General features: G+C 37.2%; 1 protein-coding gene across 1 annotated transcript in view; it reads left to right on the top strand.

Moving 5' to 3' along the window:
• Positions 1–4,548: 4,548 nt before the first annotated feature.
• Positions 4,549–25,800, top strand: part of CRISPLD1 (cysteine-rich secretory protein LCCL domain containing 1) — a 60,963-nt gene continuing 39,711 nt past the window's right edge. Inside the window, exons 1-2 of the mRNA XM_006860001.1 lie at positions 4,549–4,585; positions 5,745–6,064. Of these exons, the coding sequence (XP_006860063.1) occupies positions 5,807–6,064 (258 nt within the window). The 5' untranslated portion in view covers positions 4,549–4,585; positions 5,745–5,806. The remainder of the gene's footprint in view (positions 4,586–5,744; positions 6,065–25,800) is intronic.

The raw sequence follows: 25,800 nt of genomic DNA, 5'->3' as shown, positions 1-25,800 counted from the left end.
ATCTTCTTTTGATGCTTTCTGCATCAGTCAGTAATTTTCCCAGAGAATCCTTCAATAACAAAAGTCAAGACTTGAGTTGTTTCTTCAGTTCCCTCAACTTGAGGATTTTGAGTGTGTTCTTCCCTTTTGGTTTTCTGACTCCAGATCTTTGCACATTTTGTTGTAATATTTGACTTTGTCTTCCTGAGCTGACCTTTGTAATATTCTGTTCAGTTCTTGTACCTCCTCATTTCTTTTAGCATTTCTACGCTGGAAAGCAAGTTTCAGTGTCTCTTCTGACATCTATTTTGATCTTTTCCTTCTTTCTTGACTTCTTAATGACTTTTTGCTTTCTTCCTGTATGATGTTCTTGATGTCATCCCATAACTCTTCTGGTCTTTGGTTTTAGTGTTTAATGTATCAAATCTGTTCTTCAGATAATCTCTAAATTCAGGTGGGATATATTCAAGGTCATATTTTGGCTCTCGTGGACTTACTTTCATTTTCTTCAGCTTCAGTTTGAATTTGCATATGAGCAATTGATGATCTGTTTCACAATCTGCCCCTGTTCTTCTTTTGGCTGATGATAATGGAGCTTTTTCACTGTCTCTTTCCACAGATGTAGTCAGTTTGATTTCTGTGTATTCCATCTGGTGAGGTCCATTTATATAATTGTCTCTTATGCTGTCTAAAGAAGGTATTTAAAATGAACAAATCATTGATTTTGCCGAATTCTATCATGCTGTCTCCTGCATCATTTCTATCACCAAGGCCATATTTTCCAACTACTAATCCTTCCTCTTTGTTTCCAATGATTATCAATACAGTGATTATTATCAATACATCTTGATTGCATGTTTGATCAATTTCAGATTGAAGAAGTTGGTAGAATTCTTCAATTCAATACATCTTGATTGCATGTTTGATCAATTTCAGATTGAAGAAGTTGGTAGAATTCTGTGATTATCAATACATCTTGATTGCATGTTTGATCAATTTCAGATTGAAGAAGTTGGTAGAATTCTTCAATTCATCCTTGCTGACTTTAGTGGTTGTTGTGTACATTTGAGTAATAGTAGTATTAACTGGTTTTCCCTGTAGGCACATGGATATTATCCTACCACAGACAGTGTTGTACTTCATGATTGATCTTGGTATGTTTTGTTTTTTTTTATGATGAATGCAACACTATTCCTCTTCAATTTGTCAATCCTGGCATAGTAAATTATCAAGATGGCCAATAGCAGTCCGTTTCAGCTTACTAATGCCTAAGATATTGATTTTTATGCATTCCCTTTCATTTTTGACAATATCCAATTTTCCTAGATTCATACTTCGTACATTCCATGTTCAAATGGTATATTTGTATTCTTATCTGAAGAAGATTTAGGATTAAAACTTTAAAAACCAAGTCTTACTTTCTTTAATGAAAGCATTTCTATCTGTGATTCATATAATTTGTGGAAAGGTTTATAGTTGAAATATTCAAGAATTATCGCTATATTTAACCTCATGTATTTAAAATTGTGCTCTTGAGGAATCTGTTCTTGGACCAAGATGCAGTTGTTCGAACAGAACATGGGAACACTGAATGTTTTAAAATTAAGAAAGGTGTGTGACAAGGTTGTATTTTTTCACAATACTTATTCAACCTGTATGCTGAGCAAATAATCTGAGAAGCTGGGTTATATGAAGAAAAACGTGCCATCATGATTGGAGGAAGACTCATTAACAAACTGTGATATGCAGATGATACAACCTTGCTTGCTGAAAATGAAAAGGACTTAAAACATTTACTGAGAAGATCAAAGAGCACAGCATCTCAATGTAAAGAAAACAAAAAATCCTTACCACTGGACTAATAAATGACATTCTTATCAATGGAGAAAAGAATGAAGTTGTCAAGGACTTCATTCTTCCTGGATCAACTATCAACACTCATGGATGCAGCAGTCAAGAAATCGAATGACATATTGCGTTAGGCAAATCTGCTGCAAAAGACCCTTTTAAAGTGTTGAAGAGCAAAGATGTCAGCTTGATGATTAAGGTGCACCTGACCCAAGCCAGGGTATTTTCAATAATCTCATATGCATGCAAAAGCTGGACAGTGAATAAGGAAGACCATAGAAGAATTGATGCATTTGAGTTATAGCGTTGGAGGAGAATATTGAAAGTGCCATGGCTGCCAAAAGAACCAATAGATCCTTTTGGAAGAAGTGCAGCCAGAGTGCTCCTTGGAGGCCAGGATGGCCAAACTTCGTCTCTCCTACTTTGGAGATATTGTCAGGAGGGACCAGTCGCTGGAGAAGGATATCATGTTTGGTAAGGTGGAGGGTCAGAGAAAAAGAGGAAGACCCCCAACGAGATGGCTTGGCCAAGTAGCAGCATCCATGGACTCAAGTGTGGCAACAGCAGTGAGTTTGGCCCCGGATCAGGCAGTGTTTCATTCTGCTGTGTATAAGGTCACTATGAGTCGGTACCCACTTGATGGCACCTAACAACATTTATCATCTTAATTCTTACTCTTGTTTTAATTCCTTCTTTCCTAATGTAAAGATTCTTTTTGAAAATATTTCAAATATTGAACTTTTGATGTTCTGTTTTAAAATTCAATATTCAATGTAGTTTTCAATACCACATTTAAACCTCAGTTTAGAAATATGTTCTCTATTTGTTGTGACAAATGATACATCTTTCATTATGAACTTTGGAGTCTTCCATCAATTTTTAAGAGGGACAGATATCTGAAGTCTGTTCATGAACATTATGAATAATTTTTGGAAAAGTACAAATGTAATAGTTTTTTTTTTTTTTGTTGTTGTTAGCTGTTATGAAATTGCAAAAGTACACCTTATATGATAATGCTATGTGCACCAAACGTTTTCATCTACTGGATCCTGCTGATAGATAATGTGTTCCTTTTCTTTGTCTTGAAAGGAAGTAAGGACTCACATTCAACATAGACTTTTTAGGTTTGATAAGCAAAGTATGGCTGGATGCTGAAAAGAGACAAGCTGGAACTTAGAAAGATATGGGAGTGACCATTGGAAGGTTTTACTTTATTTGGTTATTGCCAAATAGTCTAGCATTTACAAATAATTAAAGTTGAGATTACGGTTTATTGCAGAAGGGAAGTAAAAGTATTCGTGTAATCGCATGTTTCTTAATAAGAACGTACCTATAGAAGGAGCGCCTCACTAGGATCAGCTTTTGTAAATTTTAAAAGTAGTAATTTTTCTGTTCCAGATTACAGCATGAACAACAGGTAAATTGCCTCTTATAGATCACTGTGGGTTCTAGGGCTCAGGTTTGAATTCATTTCAGTCTGTTGTTAATTGCAACAGAGTAGGTTGTGGCTCATAGTGACCTTGTATAGGGTTTTCGAGGCTGTAAATCTTTATGGGAGCAATAAACCTCATTTTTCTTCCGCTGCACAGCTGGTAGTTTCGAACTATTGACCCTGAGGTTCGTAACTAGTATGCCACCAGAGCTCCTTATATTCATCCTTAGAAAAAAACAATTATTTTTGTTGTGGTGGTGGTGGTGACCCTCTGGAGTGAATGCTGAGGATTTGATGAGTGTAGTGAGACTGTTAAGTATCAGACAATCTTGAGTTCAGAACACCACTCAACAGTCTCTGATGTCCCCCTCGCCATTTGACTATCATCGAGGTCTAATCAAACCAAGGAAACAATTTCTCATTTCCAGATACTAGGTCCAGGAAACAAAGAGGTCTCCAAGAGAAAAATAAGTCTTCCACTCTCATTCCTCTTCTGTGTCTCAAAGACTGAAGATATTAATGTCATACCCTCTCCCACTCCGTGCTCTATGGGGCAGCTCCTTTTTAGGAAAGGTTGCCAAAGTCAAGTCAACATTTTATTAGGAAGGTATTAGGAGGAAAATCTTTGGAAGCAGCAGAGGTGTGGGAGGCTGGGAGTTGGGGGACCTCCTTGCACACACCTCCCCCAGCGTCCAGACCTTCCACACCCTCTTTCTGAATCTCAAAAAAACGCCCACAACGGCCAAGCCTCAGGGTCTAACTGGGCCCAGGGAAAAGCAGGCCAGTCAGCTCCTTGTTCCTTTAGCGGGCACCAGGCCAGGACTGGTGGAGGTGGGGGTGGACGAGGAGGGGCGCTCACGTCACGTGAGCGCACAGGGACTTCAATAAATGCCGGGAGCGCCAGGGAGCCGCGGGAGCGCTCAGCGCCTGACTCTACGCGCAGCCGTTCCACTAAGCCCGAGTGCAAAATCGTCGCTAGTCTTCGCTTGGGAGTCCTGCCGGTCTTTCAGCTCCCTTGCTCCTGCAGATAAAGCTCAGAGGCGCCCAGGCGCCCACTCTGGCAAGCTAAATAAACAGCTTCTTTTCCACACCAACTTCAGGTTCTAACTTGGCAGACACTTCTTCCAGGTTTGCAGAGGCGAGGAGTCAGAAGCTCTCATCCCCGTGCAGTTAGCGCTCTCATCTCCCCAGGACGCCTGGTGCGGTGCCGGATCCTTTCGGAAAGGGGCTCCCCAGTTTTCAGTCTTGTGTGAGAGGCTGGGGGCCGGTTACAGGAGGCCAGCGTCTTGTTGGGCCCAGTGCTCCTAGGAACTTCACACTGGAGAGGTAAGGGCATTTCTAAAACGCACTGCTGAATAGTCAAACTCCCAACTTTGCTTGCCTACCTTTTTCTTTTTAATCCTTCCTTTCAAAAAAGCCAGTTTGTGGAGAAACGTCAGGCACAGAGTGTGGGTGTGCAGATTCTAGGGCAGGGCGTTTGCTTTTGTAAGTGTTCCTGTGCGTTTCAACTTTTCTCTCCTGTGGTGCTCTTTTCATCCTGATTAAGGAATAGTATGCCCATGTGGTTTATGGCTCTCTCGAATCTGAACCACAGGCTAAACACAAACTTTCCAGGAAATAATGAGCGCTTTCTTCAGCTGCGCAAGAGGAGATTTTCCGATTTTCCCTGTGTTCCAACCATTCATTCCCAATGGTTCACTGAGTCCTCTATATATTCAGATGGATACATATTCAAATGGTATAGTGTCCTTAAAGCATTTACCCTGGGTGGTTACACAACATGTAATAGATATCACGAATTGTTGAAAAACCTTGAATTGGCAGTTGTTGTGTTTTATATGTTTTTACAGTGTGTGTGTGTGGGGAAATCACCCTCAATTTCAGAATGTTGTTATTGTTGTCCCAGAGATGGGGCACTGCAATAAAATGAGGCCTTAAAACATAGATTTATAGATTGACATAAGGCATCCTAGGTGTATAATACCAACATATATAATATCGGAGTCCTGGCGTGGAACTGTAGGATAAATTCTGGATTGCAAGGTCGGTTTGAAACATAAGGTCCTTGAAACTCACCAGTGGATTCTCAGAAACCCTAAAGAGGGTTTCTATGAGTTGGAATCGTCTTGACCAACTCGATGGCATTTAACAACAACAAATATAATAGTATATAGCCATTTAAAGTCTTACACATATAGTTCATTTTCAAGCTTTGACTTCCGGACAACATCAGTTTTTCCTTTTTGACCTCATGTGTATTATCTTGCAAAAATAGTTTGTTTCATAAAAACAATTCTTTGTGGAAAGATATCTGGTAGAAACAATGTGATTAGAGAGAAGTTAATTAAAAAAAAAAGTGGGTTTGCATTTTCTGACATTTCAGAGACAAAACTGGCACACTCACATTCTAATTATTTCATTTTTATCCTAAGAAAATTAATATCTGCCGATATTTTCATCTTAATCACATTACATGTTGTTATAGCCAAAAGACGTGGAAGAGCCTGTCTTGGAGATTATCCTGGGGAAATCCTGAGGGCATTCATTATGAAGTGTACCGCCCAGGAGTGGCTCAGAATAACCACAGTGATATTCATGGCTAGAGCAATTCCAGCTACAGTGGTTCCTAATGCCACATTATTGGAGAAATTGTTGGAAAAGTACATGGATGAGGATGGTGAGTGGTGGACGGCCAAGCAAAGAGGGAAGAGGGCCATCACGGACAATGACATGCAGAGTATCTTGGACCTTCATAATAAATTACGAAGTCAGGTGTATCCAACTGCTTCTAATATGGAATACATGGTAAGGAAATATTTCAAGTGGTATGTACAAAATCTTTATTGCTTTCAGTCACCACAGTTAAATTCCCTCATGCTATTCTTTAGTTGTCCTATATACAATATTTTTTTTTTTCCTTTGTGGAAACAGATCTTTTGCATTTTCTTTTTATTAATGTATCAGTCATTTCTAAAGCCTACTTGGATTTCTTTTAGTAGAATTCCTACTGTTGTTGTTGTCATCAAATGCCGTTGTTTTGGTTCCGAATCACAGCAACCTTGTATAGGGTTTCCAAGACTTTAAATCTTTGTGGGAGCAGACAGCTTCATCTTTCACTCGAAGAGGGGCTTGCAGGCTCAAACTTTATGGTTGGTAGTCCAATGTTTATGGGATGGACCACTGTACTCCCAAATCATTCCTACTAAGTATTCTAAATTCTACTCTTACCTGAGAGATTCCTGAAACTGGAAAGAACTGGAAAGACTGAATGAATAGTCAATGTATTTGCTTTTAAGTGATTTCAAAAAACAATTGCTTTCTAATTCTTAACTGATAGAGACTTCATTTGAATAACGTGTGAAAAATTGAGGGAATTTGATGATGCTTTCTGGAATGCTGTTCTAATAATGGCTTTTGTTTCTTACAGATCTATAAGTGATATATTGTTGAGTAAATTTCTGTGGTTGATTTAAGGAATGTTTGAGTGAAAGATTATTTTCTAATTTATTATTTGTGATCTTTGAAATAGGAAAATAAGCAAAGGCTTTGTGATGACTTTATCTTCACTGTCAGTGTCAATTAGCAATTTTATAAACAATTATTTCTCTGAGACCATTAGCATAATTTATAACTTAATACTCAGTACCCTGATTTAGAAGATTTGAAACACCCCATTACATTAGTTCTATGAATTGGGACTGCACTAGCAAAGACAGATCATCATTGCTGGTGAAAGCAAAGCCTATTTAATGAACATTAGGAGTAATATTTCTTCTTTGGATACATTGCGGGATGCAGTGAATCATAATATGGTCTTATTTTTTCTTTTTTCTGTGTTTATGTTAGTTGTGACATGGTATTACTCATACTAATAGGGTGGTTACATTAGGCTCTGTTTATGTAACTTTCATGAAACTTGGAAGTTCTAAAGTTCACATCACCTATTATAAAATATTGCATGCTATTAGTTTAGCTTTTACTAGGAAATACTTTCAATAAAGTAGCAAATAATCAAGAGAATGCATCAGAGATTAAGAATTGGGGTCTGGGAATCAGGCTGTCTACATTAATTTCTATCACAAACATGCCAATTTAGTAATTCTTCACTACTTCAGTTTTCTCATGTCTAAAAGTGTACTTACTGTAAAGAGTTTTGAAGATTAAATGAGATTATGTGTGCTCATTATCAGGCATATTATATAACCTCAGTAAATGTTACTAAGACACAGAACTAACATTAATGTATCCTTATACTGGCATAATTAATTGTTTAAAGAAATTGATAGCTCTTTCCGCTCTTTAAAAAAAAAAAATCTGTGTAGTATATGACCTCTCAATGTCTTACCTTTTTGCTTTTTGCATATTTTTAAATGGTTATCTAAAGTAAAAACAAAAAAACAAAAAAACAAAAACTCTAGCATCTTCCTCTGTGAGCCTTCAAACAGAAATAAACAATTATGGAACATTTCCAGTTGATCCACTGTATGTGTATTGTATGTCTATAGGTATTCAGTTGTTTTGTATTTTAAAATCAAGAAGAACTTAGGAGTTGCAATCCATAAAAAAAGAAATTTGAGAATATATGTGTATTTCATAAATTATATAGGAATAATGAAAGAACAGTTCTGGGGTTCATTTTCATCTCTGACTTCCAAAAATAATAACTGCTATTGTATGATGTCTGGCCTGGGGTGTTTATATGAATTTCTTTTGGTTTCACTGGTTTCCTTCTATCCTTGAAATGTAGATTTAGAAAAAAGTCAGGCTTTACATTTTGTTGGCCTTAGATACGATTACCACTGGAACTGTGGATTGGACATTAACTATGCTATAGAGCAGTTCATTGCCCAACTATAATATTCACACACATATTTTTAGAATGCATGTTTAAGAGAAAGTTGAAAAGAACAATAATTCTTTTGAAATTCTGTTCATTTATGTTACATATAACAGGATAACTACAGATGCTAATCAAACTTGTAAAACTCACTTCCTTCAAATAGTTAAAGTACATTTATTCTGAGAAAGGGAGTGCAGTGGCTCCATACAATAAGCACTGGACTGCAAACCACAAGGTCCACAGTTCGAGCCCACCAGCCTCTGGTTGGGAAAGACATGAGGCTTTCTGCTCCCACAAAGACTTAAATGCCTCAGAAACTCTATGCATGGTTGCCATGAGTCAGAACTGACTCTAAGGTGGTCAATAATTCTTAGAAAGCACAATTTCAATTTGGCTAAAGAGTTCATTCCTGTAAAATCTGCTAGTTTGGGCCACTTAGATGCCATAATATATTAAATTTTTGAATTGTCAGTTACTTTATTTGACATTTGGGGTTTATTTTAGTACACTCTTTTTCTTGAGCATCTAACAGTCAGTCACACCCACATATATCAACATCGCATCTCTACATATCTTTATTTAGTTCATAAGGTTAAAAATAGACTCTGGAAGGCCACATCTTTTTTTTTTTTTTAAAGGAATTATTGGCTGATAGAGAAAAATGAACAGACACTTCTGAAGTTTTAAATAAGCAAGGATACATAATTTTTATTCTCATCTATAAATGATGCCTAAGAAGCACAGAATGATATAATATTCCTAATTATGAGAGGTAATCAATGGATGGTCTTAGGAAAGATGAGGTAGAAGTTGCTCCCTGAAGGCCATTGGGACTGAAAAATGTGGGGAAAGTAGAAAGCGTATTGTGATGAGGGAGAAACTGGCAAGCTGATTGTTGGGAACTAGAAGTGATGGCACAATCAGGAAGAGGAAAAATTAATTATTAATTACATGAAACCAGTAATTCTGAGGCAGGAGATGATTTGAATTTTCATTTAGGGTAAATTGAGAAACTGGAGCTTTTAGGTTCCTAATGAGTAAAATGAATATTTGAGGGTAAAATACTGACTTTGGACTCAGATAGCAGCAGGTTCACATTTTATCTTTACCACTTACTGTTATTTGCACTCTGACAGCAAGCAGTGTAGTCAACTGATATTTTCATTTGTAAAAATAGGTCTAAGAATTTAAAGAACATAGTTTTCACGAGAACAGACATTTGATATTGCTGAATGTAATCTCTTTCTTCAAATTTTAATTTCCATGGGTTTTAGGACTGCATTGCTCAGCTCTTTTTTCTTTTTTCCCAGTGGTTTCATCAGCCTGTCCTTGTTTTCTGCTAAATTCTTGAAAGTTTATTTCCCAGGTTTGGCTTTGATCATGACCCTTCTATAGGATCTGTGTACTCCTTTGACTTTACATACTATCTGCATTATGATGCCTTCTTAGTCTAGATCTCTAGCCAAGAACCCTCTGTCTGGAGCTTCATTTTCATATTTCCTAGTATAGTGCTGCAGGATAAGCATTGGACAGAAAGGTCAATGTGAACCAGAAGGTTGGCTGTACAAACTCATCAGCTGCTCCTTGAACACCCTATATGGGGTCACTATGAGATTGGTCATCTCCATGTAATATTACTCCACAGTCAGTTCAGGCTTCTTGTGTCTAAAAAAAAAAAAAAACAATTGTCTTGCCCATTTCCTCCACATCCCCTGCCAACCTTCTTCCCTTTCTGGATTCTCTTGTCAGTTAATGTCATCAGCATCTAGTCAGTCTTCTCTGAGCTAAAAAAAAAAAAAAAAAAAAAGGAGACTTCTTAAATGTTCTCCAGGGAAAGGGCTTTAGGTGGAACTTTCAGCTACTAAATGAATAGTTGGTGGTGTGAATCTAACCACAGCTTGAAAGAAAGACCTGGTGATTTGCTTCCAAAGATTGCACAGCTTTGAAAACCCCATAGTTTTCTATTCTAAAATACCTGGGGACACTATGAGTTAGAATCAGCTGTGTGATAACTGGTTTTCAATTACACCCTAAACTCTGATTTCTCATCTTTCCCCCATATCCATGTAACACACACACACAAACACAAATATACAATTACTTGCCAAATTTTGTCAATTCTGTCACAAAAATTCATCTCTTAAATCCACCTTTTCTATTTCATCCTTACTCTTTCTTACTGTGTTCATTATTTCCTACCAATATTAGTACAAAATCCTCCCACGCAGCACACTATACAAATTGGCCTCTACTTTTTTTTCTGCTTTAGTCCATCTTCCTCAAAAACTGTCTTCTTTACCCAGTTCCGACTCATAGCGACTCTGCATAGGGTTTTTGAGGAGCAGCTTGCGAGCTTGAACTGCCCACTTCCTGGTTCAAATGGACCACATTAATCTACAGTGCCAGGACTCCTCTAGAAACAAGTTACAGACCATCTTGAGTACCAGGACTCCTCTAGAAACAAGTTACAGACCATCTTGAGTACCAGGACTCCTCTAGAAACAAGTTACAGACCATCTTGAGTAGCTTATATACTGAGGCATAGCTTTTGTCCACCCACCATGCCTCTTTTAACTTCATTGAACATGTTTGAATCTGCTCACACCAAACCACTAAAAGATCACTGTTATTCCTCATACCTCTTTGTCAGGAATGCCTGTCATTCTGCCTGTCTCCTCCTAATAAGTACATACTCATTTCTCAAGGAGAAACTCAAATGTGGCTTGAATGAGCTCAAGTGTTTTCAGATGTTCATTCCCATGTCTCTCTCCTTCTATGCTTCTAAAGTGTTGTATTCAAGACAATGTATGAGAATAAAGTTTTGTTGCAATTAAAGGTCTCTTAAAAGAGTTAGGTAGAAGAAAAAGTAATAGTGTTTGAGATAAACAATGGAGAACAGACAAGACAGGAAATAAAATGATAGGAATATAGAAGATAGGATATGTATCACAAACGGAAGTGAGGTAGACATGTGTTTCTCTCTAACCAATTGGTAATGCTAAAGAGGAAGACATAGATGGTTCAAATAATTCATTTTTTTCTATTTTACATATTTATGGTATACTAGAAATTGATCTTTAATAAAAGCTACTGATACAATATTGAAGGCATTCAACAATTATGCAGTTTAAATAATGTAAAAAATATGTCTTGCTACAAATCTTTAACATAGAACACTAAATTTGTTTACTATAATACAAAGTATAGCTAAGTCTGTGGTACAATGGGATAAAGCACTGGACCATAATGTCAGTTTGAACCACAAGGTCAGTGTTTCAAACTCAGCATCCATTCCTTGGAAACCCTATACAGGTCACTATGAGTCAGAACTGACTTGGTGGCACTTAACAACAGCAACAAGAATATATATTATAAATGAGGGCACTTAACCTAACAATGACACATGGGTCAACTCTACAAACCATTTTCTACTATTATAACTGTCCCCGTGTGTTTTAGAGAACTGTTGCCCTAGACGTATTAATGGCTTTGCCTGCTTACTCTCATCTTACATATGGGTCAGAAAATGGGCAGAACTTTGGCACAGCACTTTTCCAGATGAAAAACAAAATACATCTGAGCACTTCTTTTTTAGTTTGGCATCCAGAAGCCGAAGCCAAATAACCAGTGGTACTTTCAGTCCATGGTGCCTGTTGATGGATATGATGGCTTAATTCCCACTTGTCACTTTCGTTCTCTCTAAGGTCATGCTTTGAATGGGAAATATATCTTTTTTCCTTATGTGCTTTACTATAGCAGATAATTCCAGAAACTGGGCATGGGACAACTAATTCGTTAACTAGTTAGTTAACCAGAGTGATAATACTTTGGGATATCCCCTATTTCTGACTGAATCCTTGGTCTAAACTTTTACATTTGATATTTAGCTTGTGACTTGCCCTGTTAACGCTCAAAAAGTCATTTCATTGACGTTATTTTCCATCTGTGACTATCTTTTTCAAAAAATTAAGATACAGAAATGATGCCTCATAGTTCATTTATTCAAAACTTAGTGTTTAAACATTTATTAGTCTTGCGAAGAGTATCATGATGAATTCCTTTGAAAAATCGGTTTTATTGCAACTTTTGGTTGTTAAACTATAGTTTTCTTCTATAGTCTGCCTTCTAATTTTCAAATAGTAAATATTTGTAACTTTTATTTGTTTGCAAAATAGTTACATGCGATTAAAAGTATATGGAATCTCTTTCTTGGTCCAAAGAATACTACTCCTTAAAGTTGCTAACATTTCTAAAGTTTAAATTGAAAGTAGCTTATTTACTTTTCCTGAAGTGTTTTCAGGGCATCATGCTTGGTGTAGTAGAAAGTGGTTGAAAAAAAAGGAAGACCCTCAACAAGATGGATTGCCACAGTGGCTACAACAAGGGGTTCCAACATGGCAATGATTATGGGATGGTCAGTCAATGTTTTGTTCTGTTGTACTAACGTTGGTAGCTAGGAATCAGAACCGACTAGATGGATCTCAACAGCAACAATAATAAAATGTTTTCATTTTAAGTAATATTACTTAGGAACAATAAGATATGTTTTGTTTTGTCTTCGTTGTTGCACTCAGTCAGTTCCAACTCGTAGCAAACATGTATATGATTTTCGATGGAGTTGCTGGTGGGTTTGAACAGCCAACCCTGTGGTTAGCAATCCAGTGTTTATCGTATAGTGCCACACCAGGACTCCTTAAACATCTTGTTGTTGTTGTTATTGTTAAGTGCCGTCAAGTAGATTCTGACTCATAGTGACCCTGTATAGGGTTTTTGTACAGGGTCACTGTGAGTTGGAACTGACTCGACAGCACTTAACAACAACAACAACATCAAGGGCCTAGGAGTAAACATGACAAACCTTTTTTCCTTGCATGGAATAAATATGAAGGCCCTAAACCTCCAGACTCAGTAAGTGGCTCAGGTGACTGACAGAGAGTGAGTATGTGGAAGTGATGTGTGAAATGAGGTCAGAGACCGAAATGCCTCAGATGGCTTCTTGTCATTCAGACCTGTAGGACTGATACAGGTCTGAATGACAAGAAGCTATCTGAAGTATTTGAACAGAATAGTGACATGGTCTTCTGAATATTTAAATGAGGATTGTTCTTGTTTTATTGTTTAGGTGGTAAGAGGAGGGGCTGGAATTGGTGGGAGGGTACTGAAGGTGATAGGAAGTAGCAAGAGTGTGAGTGTACACTAAAATCAAACCAAAATGTCCACTGTCGTCAAGTCGATTCTAACTCATAGCAACACTGTAAATCTTTATGGGAGTGGCAACCTCATCTTTCTCTTGTGGAGCTGATGTTTGCACCACTGACTTTGTGGTTAATAGCCTAGCACCTAGCCCATAATGCCACTCCTTTGAAACCATAACATGACAGGAGCCATAGTGATACAGTGGTTATGTGCCATCAAGTCACTTCCAATCCATAGCACCCTGTACAGAGGAGCAGATGGTGAGCTTGAACTGCCAGCCTTGAGGGTCAAACTGACTTTGCAGTCCAGCGCGTTAACCCACAGTACTACACCTGGAGTTCAATACTGCTAATCAAAAAGCTAGCAGTTTGAACACACCAGCTGCTCCATGCAAGATGCAACAGTCTACTTCTATAAAGCCTTAGAAACCCTATGGGCTAGTCCTTCTCTGTCCTGTATGGTCACTATGAGACAGAATCAACTCGATGGCAGTGGGTTTGGTCAGTTGAACCGTAACATAAGTCTTGAAAACTTCAAGGAATCCTTGTTGCAAAACTAGGCTAATGAAATTGGCATGGCTAGTCAGGCAGCCAGTAAACTGGAAGTCCTTACATCTGCTCTAATATCAAAATCCAATCAGACGTTGGCTACAGTTTTGTGATAGCTAGTGGCAGTTGTCCATTCTGATTTAATGGGGAAGAATCTGGATCCCTTAACTTCCAGAGACTTCCAGAATGGTTGCAGATTTCAGAAATCATCTGGTTATTTGGCATTCATTTTGTCAAACCAATACCAAGAGATTAGAGGAGGTGGAACCGAAATTCTACCTCCTCATTTCTCAGGATGTAGGGATCTCTGTTTTATTACTTGGTCTACTCCTTCCATACCCAGACACATTCCACTCCCTCATTCCTTCCAAATTACAAGAGAAGTTAAGAACTTCAGCATTAGAAGTAGAAGAGGACTGTGGTGCAGTTCCTGTTCATTAATCACCAATTGTACTATCAAGTGGATTTTATTTTATTTTGGAGGTAATGCAGATAGCTTTTGGATGTGGAAACCTTTTTTTCCCCCCTGATCAACGAGAAATATTGGATTGTCATTTCTTAAGATGGGAAGAATGTGATCGGGTTTGGGGAGGAAAAGTTGGAGCTCAGTGTTGGCCTTATTAAAATGAAGTATAGCATGCATTGATAGCCAACTGAGCTTGTCAAATATGCAGTCAGACATATGACAATTATATATACAGAGTTTAATTTGGAAAATAAAGTTAGGATTCATTAGCATTTAGATAGTATTTAAAGTCACAGAGTTGAGATCTCTATGGGAATGTATATAGATGGAGGAGAGATAATGTTCAAGAAGTGACTCTTTGAAAAGCATTAAAGAAGAGGAAAGTTGAGGAAGGGAGTTTGAAATGAGAAGGACAGCCAGGGGATCATGATATCCTGGAAGCCAAGCGAAGAACTTTTTTCAGGGCAGAAAGAATGATCAATTCTGTGAAATGCTGCTTCTAAAGCCAAGTAAAATAAAGAATTAGATGGAACCATTGATTTTAACAATGTGGAGGCCACTGCTGAGCTGCTAAAACAGCTTGGATGGAGTCCTAGTAGTAAAACCTGATGAAGAGGCTCAAGAAAGAATGGAATGGGAGAAATTACATGTGTTTTATTTTTTCATTTACTATTTATTTTCATTTATTTTTTCATTTACTATTATGTGCTAGGTAGTATCCAAAATTTTGACCCTTTAAATAAAAGTTTTCTGTTATGACCTTTGATTTGAGAACTTAATTATAAGAAAGAGCCAACAGAGATACAGTAGACTCCTGGTGTGGTACTGTAGGATAAGCACTAGACTGAAAACCATAAAGTCAGTGGTTCAAATCCACCAGCTGCCCCTTGGAGACCCTATACAGCATTCCAATGAGTCAGAACCGACTTGACGGCACTTTACAACAACATGCCCTATCGTTCATTCCAGGTAAGGTTGAGGCTGTCTGCTCCTTGAAGATTGACAGTCTCAGAAACAGTATAGAGCAGTTGAACTCTATCTGATAGGGTCGCTATGAGTTGCTTGGCAGCAGTGGTATCATCCCAGGCAGAGATTCTAAGGAATGAGTTTGGTTGGTGTTTTGAAGGCTACTGTGGTTTCATTATTCACTAATCAGAAAAGTATTAAAAAGTGAAATAGACACATACTCATGGACTAAACCCTTCTAGTCTTTCAGATGAGGATAGATTTGAATTTTATTGTGAGTGTATTGGAAAACCATTGGAAATATTTTCTCAAGAGATTGTTAGGGTCTAATCCACAGCTTGATAAAGTTACTCTATCTATTGGAGAATGGTCAGGAGCAACATAAGACACATTAGGGAGTCATTGCCACCTTGATGAGAGTGGTGGCGAAGTGAATGAGGGTGGTGGTGAAGATGGAGAAAGGTAGGAAGTTTTAAGTATGTTTTGATGGTATTACTGAGTGGTCTTGTTGACAGATTTCATGTGAGGGGAGGAAGTGAGGTTTAAATTGAGATTTGAGAAATTGACTTCTAGAATTCAGATTCTTCCTCTTCCCCTTCGCAATGATCATATTCACATTTTCCCTCTTGTAAGCTAATAATTATGACTATTTATGTAGGGAAACAACTGGTTTTTCTTTTTAAAGAACTACTTAGAAACTAAAAAAAGATAGTATGATGGGACTTCAGAAAGTTCCTGGAAATTTGTCATTATCTTTTCATTTAATTTTATGGCAGTTTCTTGAAGTTCCCTCACAGAAGCTTGAATAATAGGATTCCATAGAACTTAATGTTTAAATCAGTGTAACTACTTATGTAGGGGAACAACCACCTTTCTTTTTAAAGAAGTGCTTAGAAATTAAACAGAGTTATAGGAGGGGACTTCATAAAGTTTCTGGGAGCATTCCATTATGTTTTAATTCCAGTTTCTGGCAACTTTTTAAAGCTCCCTCACAGAAGCAGGAGGAATGGAAAATGAAATTACAAAATTGATAACAGTTCTGTGTAATAAAAAGCTAAGTGCAGTCAATAAAGTATAAATTTTAAGGCTACATGAGTGAGAAAGTAGAAAGTAAAATGTAAAAATGGGCAAGCTTGGGTGGGGAAGCAACTAAATAATAGGATGATAAGGTATTAGATGAGTCCTGGTGTGGTACTGTGGGCTGATGCTCTGGACTGCAAAGTTGTTTGAACCACAAGGTCGGAGGTTCAAGCTCACCAGCTGCCTCTTGGAAACACTATACAGGGTCGCTATGGGTTGGAACCAACTCATACAATAACAACAAGCTATTACATAAGACCCAGAAATGAATTTGGGAATTTTTAATAGACTTTCCTCATGTACTGTTTTTTGCAACTCCAACTATACAAAAAACTTTCAGAACACTGAACAACCTCATAAAGGTGGTGGTGGCGGTTATGTGTCATGGAGTCGGTTCTGACTCATAGCAACCCTGTACAGGGTTCCTGAGACTGTAAATCTTTATGGGAGCAGAAAGCCTCATGTTTCTCCCGCAGAACAGGTGGTAGTTTTGAACTGCTGACCTTGTGTTTCACAGCCCAATTCGTAACCACTATGCTACCAGAGCTCATAAAGGTACTGGAAGTAAAATATAGAACTGTCTCTTATATTGCCTGTTGTTGTCGTTAAGTACCATTGTGTCTGTTCCAACTCACAGTGACCCTGTATAGAGTTTCGAAGAATGGCTATGGGTTTGAACTGCTGACTTTTAGGTTAGCAGTCTGGTGCTTATCCTATACTGCCTGAGGTACTGCAAATCCATATTTGAAATAATGAATGACTGATACACTTAAATAAGATCAAATGTTGCCCAGAAAGGGTAACCAAAATATAGGGGAAGCGATAGCTCTCAGATGAAGATGGCATGAAGAGTATCAGAGCTCCTGTCTGGAAAGTCAAACGGAGTCAAGAATAGGTAGGAATCATGTGTGTACAGCCTGAAGTGAAACACTATTGCATAGGAACCTGCATGTCATCATTCCATATGTTCTGAGTTTCTTTCACACTAAACGAATATGGTCAAATATATTCTTGTTTTTCTTCTAATGAACTTCTTCTCTTCCTTCATGACCCATTTAAATCATAATTTCCTTTTTTTCTAAACCCTCCCATACAGATTAAGTGTTTACCACCTTCTTAACCCCTTACCTGGTTTCTATAGTGCCTGTGTAAATATACGTCCTTTCTCTTCCTCCCTCTCTTTCTCCTTAGATTCCTTGGTGGACAGGGACTGTGTTGTAATAATTGCATTTTCCAGCTAAGTGTCTGACAGATTTTCCCTGGAGAGAGAATGTGAGCTGGACTTTGGCAGAAGGATAAAATTTAAGTAACTGAGGATGGGAAGAGAGAGTTAACAGTTTTGTTAGGGAACATCTCTAATGAATTCAGTGGCCTAGGCATATACATGAACAAGCATTACAATCTTGTTGTACATGTTAGGATGTAGTATTATCTTGGATTTTTCCCCAGAGCTGCCATATCAAAAATCAACATTTTAGGAAGATCCTCAAGTGATTGATAAGCACTTTAAAGTGTGAGGGAGTCAGATACAAAGGCTTGGTGTTAGTCCTATTGTGTGTGTCTTGTGCCATGGAGTTGATTCTGATGCACAGGGTCCCTACAGGGCCGATTAGAACTATTCCATAGGGTTTCCAAGGCTCTCCTGTTTATGGACAGAGGTTGCCACATCTTTCTCCCATAGATAGAATTGTGTTGAGCTAATGGTTCTGGTGTCCATGGAACTGGTTTACCTGACATCATACATTCAGTATGTTGTTGTTGTTAAGTGCCGTTGAGTCAATTCCAATTCACAGTGGCCCTGTATAGGGTTTCTGAGGCTTCAAGTCTTTGATGGAGCAGAAAGCTTCATTTTTTGACTGTGGAATGGCTTGCAGGCTCTAACTGTGGACCTTGTGGTTCACAATCTGGTGCTTTTGGTACGGAGTCACTGCACTCCCTACATTCAGTACACTCAATATATTTATATAGTATTGAAACAGTTGGTTTAGTTGAAGTCATTTTTAAGTTTGTCCATATTAAATTTTCATTGCAAGCATTATAGATATAGTTTTACATTTTAATAAAATGAGGGGTCATTCCCAAAATTATTAGGTTGCTACTCTTTCAAGTTTTTAAAGCTGTTTTGGTTTAAAGTTTGCTTTAAGTATTTTATTGCTGCAAAGGCATCCAGTCTCCCTAACTTCCTGGAGACCCTGATAAGCACATTGCCCTGAAGTACTATTATATTCTCCTAACATAGGTACCTGACAATTCCTTTGTGTCCAGCAAGGCTACTGTTTCCTTTGAAATCTGAACCTTGTTCACGTTCCCTGTAACTAGTCTTTTCAAAAGAGGTGAAGCTCAGTAGTTAGTCTCCTGAAATGATTTCCTAATTGAAATTAATGCCTTACAGCTGTTTTCCATAGTGCATTTTATACTTAGATGATTTAGTCACAAAAACATTCTGTGTTCTTTCAGCATGGATTTATTTACTTATTTATGTCAAAAGTGTTTGTATAAACAGTAATGTAGCTCTGATGATACTGCCAACAGTGAGAAAATAAGATGGCTTTAAGATTTTATGAGGCCTTATGTTTGGAATTTGATTCTGAAATCTTGTGAACTCTCAAATGTGTTGGCGGTGGTGGTGGTAGTATGCCGTGGAGTTGGTTCCAACTTATAGCGACCCTGTGTAGGGTTTCTGAGGCTGTAAATCTTTATGGGAGCAGAAAGCCTCATCTTTCTCCTGTGGAATGGCTGGTAGTTTTGAACTGCTGACCTTGAGGTTAACAACCCGACTTGTAACCACTACACTGCCAGAGCTCCTTTCAAATGTGTTACCTCAATATAATAACTGATTATAAGGATCTATTAGAAGTCAAGTTATTGTGATAGAAAGAATCACATTGACAATTCATTTCATCGGATAACTGAAAAACATTTCTTGATTTAAAAATGAAAACAACAGTGAATTAGAAGAGATTTTCTTTAGACATAAGTGAATAATTTATAAACCTGTTTTTCTAGAAGTGGTGGTACAGCAAGAATGAATTTTAAAGGTAATCTTTAGAATGAGGTACATTATATGTCTTTGATTTTATTCATTCTTCATGAATATTTCTACTTTCAAAAATAGGCTGAGAAACAATGATGATCTGATAGCTGTGCAGAAAAATTACGCGTATAAGTCTATGGTTTATTTCAGATATTTTACCGTACTGTTTTCAGGACTAAGCTGAAAGAGGCCTGTGTTTAGCTGCTTACCGAGAATATTTTATTGCTTCTTTCATTTAATGGGGAAATTTTACTGAAGATCCTCAGTTGAATTTCTCTGTTTTTGATGATATTAAAACTTTCCCTGGGAAGAGATATATTTAGAGATGGCTGAGAAACAGTTGAACTCTGAACTAGATTGATAACGAAAAGATCTTATAACTACTTGGTAATAAGATCTTGAAAACCACAAAACATTTTTTACTTCTTTAAGAGATGCCCTTAAGTCTAAAATATTCTTTTACACTTCCTGAGTTCTTATGGGGTGTCATACATGATACAAAGCATTCTCTAAGAGATGGCAAGTATAAAATTGTAGAATATTAAAGTTAAAAGAAATTAAATAGATCTAATCCAGATTCCTCCACCACTTGCCTGTGAGTTTGCCCTACTGTGAGGATTTGCATATTGCTGTCCTGCTGGAAGCTGCGCGCACCCATAGTGGACAGGTTTCAGCTGCGCTTCCAGACTAAGACAGACTTGGAAAAAGGAGCAGACTATTTCTGAATGTTTAGCCACTGAAAACCTTATGAATAGCAGTGAAACATCTTCAGATAGCACCAGAATATTGAATATTGATATTGAATATTGAAACATGATGAATAGTACCAGAATATTGTCAGACATATGTCGGAAGATGAGCCCTTCAGGTTGGAAGGTACTCAAAAGTACGACTGGGGAAGATCTGCCACCTCAAAGTAAAGTGAATGGTGTAAAACCTTTGGGACCTTCATTTACTGGTGGGGTACAATTTAAAATGAGGAGAAACAGCTGTAGATATCCATTAGCAATCTGAAAATGGAATACACTAAGTATGAACCTAGGAAAATGGGAAGTTGTCAAAAATAAAATGCAGTGCATACAGATCAATATCTTAGACATTAGTGAGTTGGAATGGACTGGTACTGGCCATTTTGAATCTGACCATCATATGGTTTACGATGCCAAGAATGACAAACTAAAGAGGAATGTCATCACATTAATTGTTAAAAAGAACATTTGAAGACCTATCTTGAAGTATAATGTCTGTGATAGGGTAATATCCATATGCCTACAAGCAAGAACAGTTAACACCACTATTATTCAAATTTATGCACCAGTCTCTAAAGCAAGTGAAGATGAAATTGAAGAATTCTACCAACATTTTCAGTTTGAATTTGATCAAACACGCAATCAAGATGTATTAATAATTACTGGTGATTGCAATGTAAAGGTTGGGAACAGAGGCGGGATCAGTATTTAGGAAATACGATCTTGGTGATAAAAATGATGCTGGAGAATGTATGATAGAATTTTGTAAGTCCAATAACTTAGTCATTGCAAATACCTTTTTTTCAACAACACAAAAGGTGACTATACATAGGTACCTCAACAGATGGAATACACAGAAATCACATTGACTGCTGTGGAAAGGGATGGTGGGAAAGCTTCATCTCATTTGCCAAAGCTAGGCCAGAGACATAACTGTGGAACAGATCAGCAATTGTTCATATTCAAATTCGGGGTGATTATGAAGAAAATTAAAAGAAGTCATTGAGAGCTAAATTCTGATTTTGAACATATCCCACCTGAATTTAGAGATCATCTCAATAACAGATTTGATGCATTTGACACTTATGACTGAAGACCAGGAGAGTTGTGGGATGACAAAAACATTGCAGGAAAAAAGCAAAAGGTCATTAAGAAAACAACTAAGAAGGCAAAGACCAAAATGGGTGTCAGAAGAGACTCTTAAACTTGTTCTCCAGTGTAGAGATGCTAAAACAAATTGAAGAAATGAGGAAATAAAGCAGCTGAACAGACCATTTCAAAGGGCAGTTTGAGAAGACAAAGTCAAGTATTATAATGAAATGTACAGAGACCTGGAGTTAGAAAATCAAAATGAAAGAACATGTTAAACATTTCTCAAGCTAGAATTGAAGAAAATAATTTAAGCCTCAATTTTACTATTGAAGGATTCTATGGGCAGAATATTGAATGATGCAGAAAGCATTAAAAGAAGAAATTCACAGTCACTGTAACAAAAAGAAATAGTTGATGTTCAACCATTTCAAGAGATAGTAAATAATCAAGAACTAAGGTGCACACTGAAGACATTGGCAAAGAACAAGCTTCTGAGAATTGATGAAAAATTGAAATCTTTCAACAAGCTGACGCAGCACTGGAGGTACTTACTCATCTATGCCAAGAAATTTGGAAGACAACTACTTGGCCAACTAATTTGAGGCAATCTCTATTTGTGTCCATCCCAAAGAAATGTGACCCAATAGAATATGGAAATTATCGGATAAAATCATTGATACCACATGCAAGTAAAATTTTGTTAAAGATAATTTAAAAATTGCCTTTAACAGTAACAACGAAGGCCTTAGAAGAATTGATGCATTTGAGTTATGGTGTTGGAGAAGAATATTAAAAGCACAACTAGAAGAGCAAACATATCTGTGTTGGAAGAAGTACAGCCAGAATATTCCCTAGAAACCAGGATGTCGAGATGACTTCTCTTGTACGTCATACATATTATCTGAAGGGAACAGTCCCTGAAAAAGGACATTATGCTTGCTAAAGTGGAGTGTCCAGGTGTGGCGCTGTGAGTAAATCCACTGGACTGCAAAGTCAGTTTGAACTGCAAGGTTGGCAGTTCAAGCTCACCAGCCACTCCTTGGAAACTATACAGAACTGTTATGGGTCAGAACCAACTTGACGGCTCTTTACAACAACAACAGCAACAGAGCAGAGTGTCAGCGAAAAAAAAAAAGAAATGTGGTCAGCCTTCGCAAAGATTGTGAGGATGGTCCAGGAACTGGTAGTGTTTTGTTCTACTGTGCATAAAGTCACTAAATTGGAACTGACTTGACGGCACCTAACAACAACAGTAATCCAGATTGTTAATGTAACATGTAAGGAAACAAAACAAATTTGATGTAATCAAAGAGATGAAGTGAAAGCACAAGATTTAAATAGGGAAAAAAAATTCTTCTAGCATGCATCACGTATTATAATTATATATAGTTTGAGTCAGTGAAAATGAGATAGACTGTCAATGAGGTGGATTAACACAGTGGCTGCAACACTGCGATCAGACATGGCACCAATTGTGTATCTGGATGGTGCAGGATTGGACAGTATTTTGTTCTTTTGTACATAGGATCATTTTGAGTACATGAACAGCTTGATGAGACCTAACAGCAACATAGGTTGTGTAAGTTGAATAAATGCAAGATTACTTTTTCTATCAGTCAATATAAGGTAACAAGAGAAATATTTATCACTGACCTCATCTACAAATTCATACCAGTAAGGAAGGTACATTTTCAACTCACTGAAAACTAAAGAGCTATCATTTACTGAGACACCATTCTGAGTTAGTATGTACGAGTTTAAGAACTCTTGCTGCAAAATCACAGAAACCTTTATTAAACAAAAATAACAAAATGTGAACCTATTGATTCTCACCAAACCTTCCGTCTAGGTCTAAATACTTCCAGTGGTGGTGTTTCCATCCCTCTAATCCTTCTTTGAAGTATTCTGTGTTCTTCAATCTATGTCAGATCAAAATGGCAGTTCCTTTTCAATATTCTTAGACTTTTGGAAACACCAAAGAATAGTTACAATAAACTTCTGAGCTGACCTCTGCCTTGAAATTAGATGGCCCAGCAGATCCCCTTGGATGACTGTTTTGATTGGACCTTGTTCCCTATATTGTACTGGTAAATCCAAGACGTGTCCCCATTATATTTGTTCCATAGAATCTTCATCATTAACTTTGATATTTATAAGAAAATCATCTCTTTGAATTAGCTCTGATCTTAATATAATTCTTATGGCACCCATGAAGCTAAAAGTCTGCTGAGGCCAAGATGTTCGCTCAAGATTGAAAATGATGAACCATGGTAGGATCCACCTAAAGTAGCTGTTGCATCAGTAGTAATTCCGTGGGTTTCTTCCACTAGTTTTGAACGTCAGCCACAGTTTCTTCACTTGCAACTTACAGTTCTTGGCTCATTTTGAGGTATTCTTGACTTTACTTAAAATGTTTGATCCATCTAAAATTGTTGTTTTGCATGGAGCAACATTCCTGTTGCAGATTTGTTGCATACCTTCCATGATTTGGGGAGATGTCCACTTGAGTTTTGTTAAAATATTAATATTAGATATCCTGACCTCAAAATCATGTTTTTTTCCATGGCATAAAAACAGTACCCTTTTTTTAGGAAGACACTTTAATCTCATAATGATGATCTCATACACCACTACTCCATTTTCTTTACATGCATTACTGAGAGAACTTGTCTGCAGCCATCTACTGATCATAGAGACATGAATGAATTGGAATCCTAGTAGTAATACTTTTGACTAGCGGGGTGGTGGTGGTGGTGGTTAAGTGCCGTGGAGTCGGTTCCCACTCATAGTGACCCCGCACAGGGTTTCCAAGGCTGCAAAGTCTTTACGGGAGCAGAAAACCTCATCTTTCTCCCGTGGAACAGCTGATAGTTTCGAACTGCTGACCTTGAGATTAGCAGCCCAATTTGTACGAATCGTATGAAAGATGAGGCTTTCTGCTCCCGTAAAGATTTGCAGCCTCAGAAATCCTGTGCAGGGTCGCTATGTGTTGGAACTGACTCCACGGTACTTAACAACAACAACAACACCCTAGTATACCAAAACCAAACCAAATCCACTGCCATTTTCCCCACTCATAACCAACATGTATATAGTTTCTGAGACTGTAAATCTTTTGGAGAGCAAATAGTTTCATGTTTCTCTTTTGGATGGTAAGTTTGAACTACTGACCTTGTGGTTAGCAGTCCTGTGCTTATCCTATGGTACTACCAGTGTTCATTTATCCCTTGAATATTTTAAGAAAAGGATGTTTGAGAAATACATTATTAAAAATTTATTGTAAATGCTTAGTTTTAAAAATGACTTCATTCTCTTTTCAAAAAATAATATTCTATGGTGAGAAGGTAGGAAAAGATCTTCTACCTTATATTTGGACTTGTAACATACCTGCCCTTTCAACATCATCAGGAACCCATTGTATTATTTCTTTGACAGCTACCCAAGACTGTTTAAAAGTAAATATTTAGCTACAAATTACAGGATGAATTGATGTTTAATTGTCATTTAGTTATGCTAATCTGTAAAATAGCAAAAAAACTAATGATTTTCCAAATTGATCTTGGAATTTCATCATTATTTGTAAAAAATAATGATGAATGAAACATTATCTATTATTTATGTACTTTATTTAGAATTTGTAAAGAATTACTTCTAGCAGTTATTCTATATTTCTTTATTCTCCAAATTTCCCTTGGCATTTTATTTACCTTAGCGTTTTATTTCTTAATGTTCTTCATTTGTAGACCTGTAAACTCTATTAAACTACTGAACAACTTTGTGTCTGTTATCTGGGATGTTTCTGTTTGGTGTATTTATTATCACGATACCTTCTGTAACTGGGTTACCGGTAATTTTGTTGACACATGTGTGCCCATTAAAATCCGTATCTATTCCCACCCCTACCTTCTCATCTCTCTTTGAGGTGATTTATATACAAAGTCTGTTTGCATAGATTTGTGTCAAAATGATAATCTTATAAACCATTACTCCATTCTCTTTAACGTTATTTAAACCAGTGCTGAATAATGGAGACATTCTTAAACATTAGGTATTCTATATGAAATTAATGTTTAATTTTAACTTGAAAGGAGTCCACCTTCCACTTTAGTTTCTTTGCTGACATTCCTGAATCCTCATAAATAAGAAAAAGCTCGTCTTCAAATTCTTAGTGACTACTTCACTTCAGTCTTTAAATCTTCTGCAATAATAATTTGAAGTTATAAAGTATATATAATTTCCGGGCCATTACTTTTCAAGTAACGTAAATTTGGATGTTAATGTTACTGAGTACAGTGGAGTCATTTCTGACTTATAGCGACTCAACATAGGGTTTCCGAGGCTTTTTAAATCTCTGTGGGAGCAGAAAGCCTCAACTTTCTCCCATAAAGCACCTGGTGGGCTTGAACCACTGACTTTGTAGTTCACAGTCCACTGTTTGTCCTATGTAGCCACCGTGCTCCCAAATGCAGATAGCACTGTATGTTTATAATGGTAAATAATACTTCTTAAGAGATAACACTACTCTCCATGTTAAAGAGAATGAAAAAGTTATATCACTAATGACTGATTT

The sequence above is a fragment of the Chrysochloris asiatica genome, unplaced genomic scaffold, assembly GCF_000296735.1.
Source record: "Chrysochloris asiatica unplaced genomic scaffold, ChrAsi1.0 scaffold00036, whole genome shotgun sequence".
Classification (NCBI taxonomy): domain Eukaryota; kingdom Metazoa; phylum Chordata; class Mammalia; order Afrosoricida; family Chrysochloridae; genus Chrysochloris; species Chrysochloris asiatica.
Note: the sequence above shows the minus strand (reverse complement) of the source record. Positions and strands in the feature narration are given on the sequence as shown.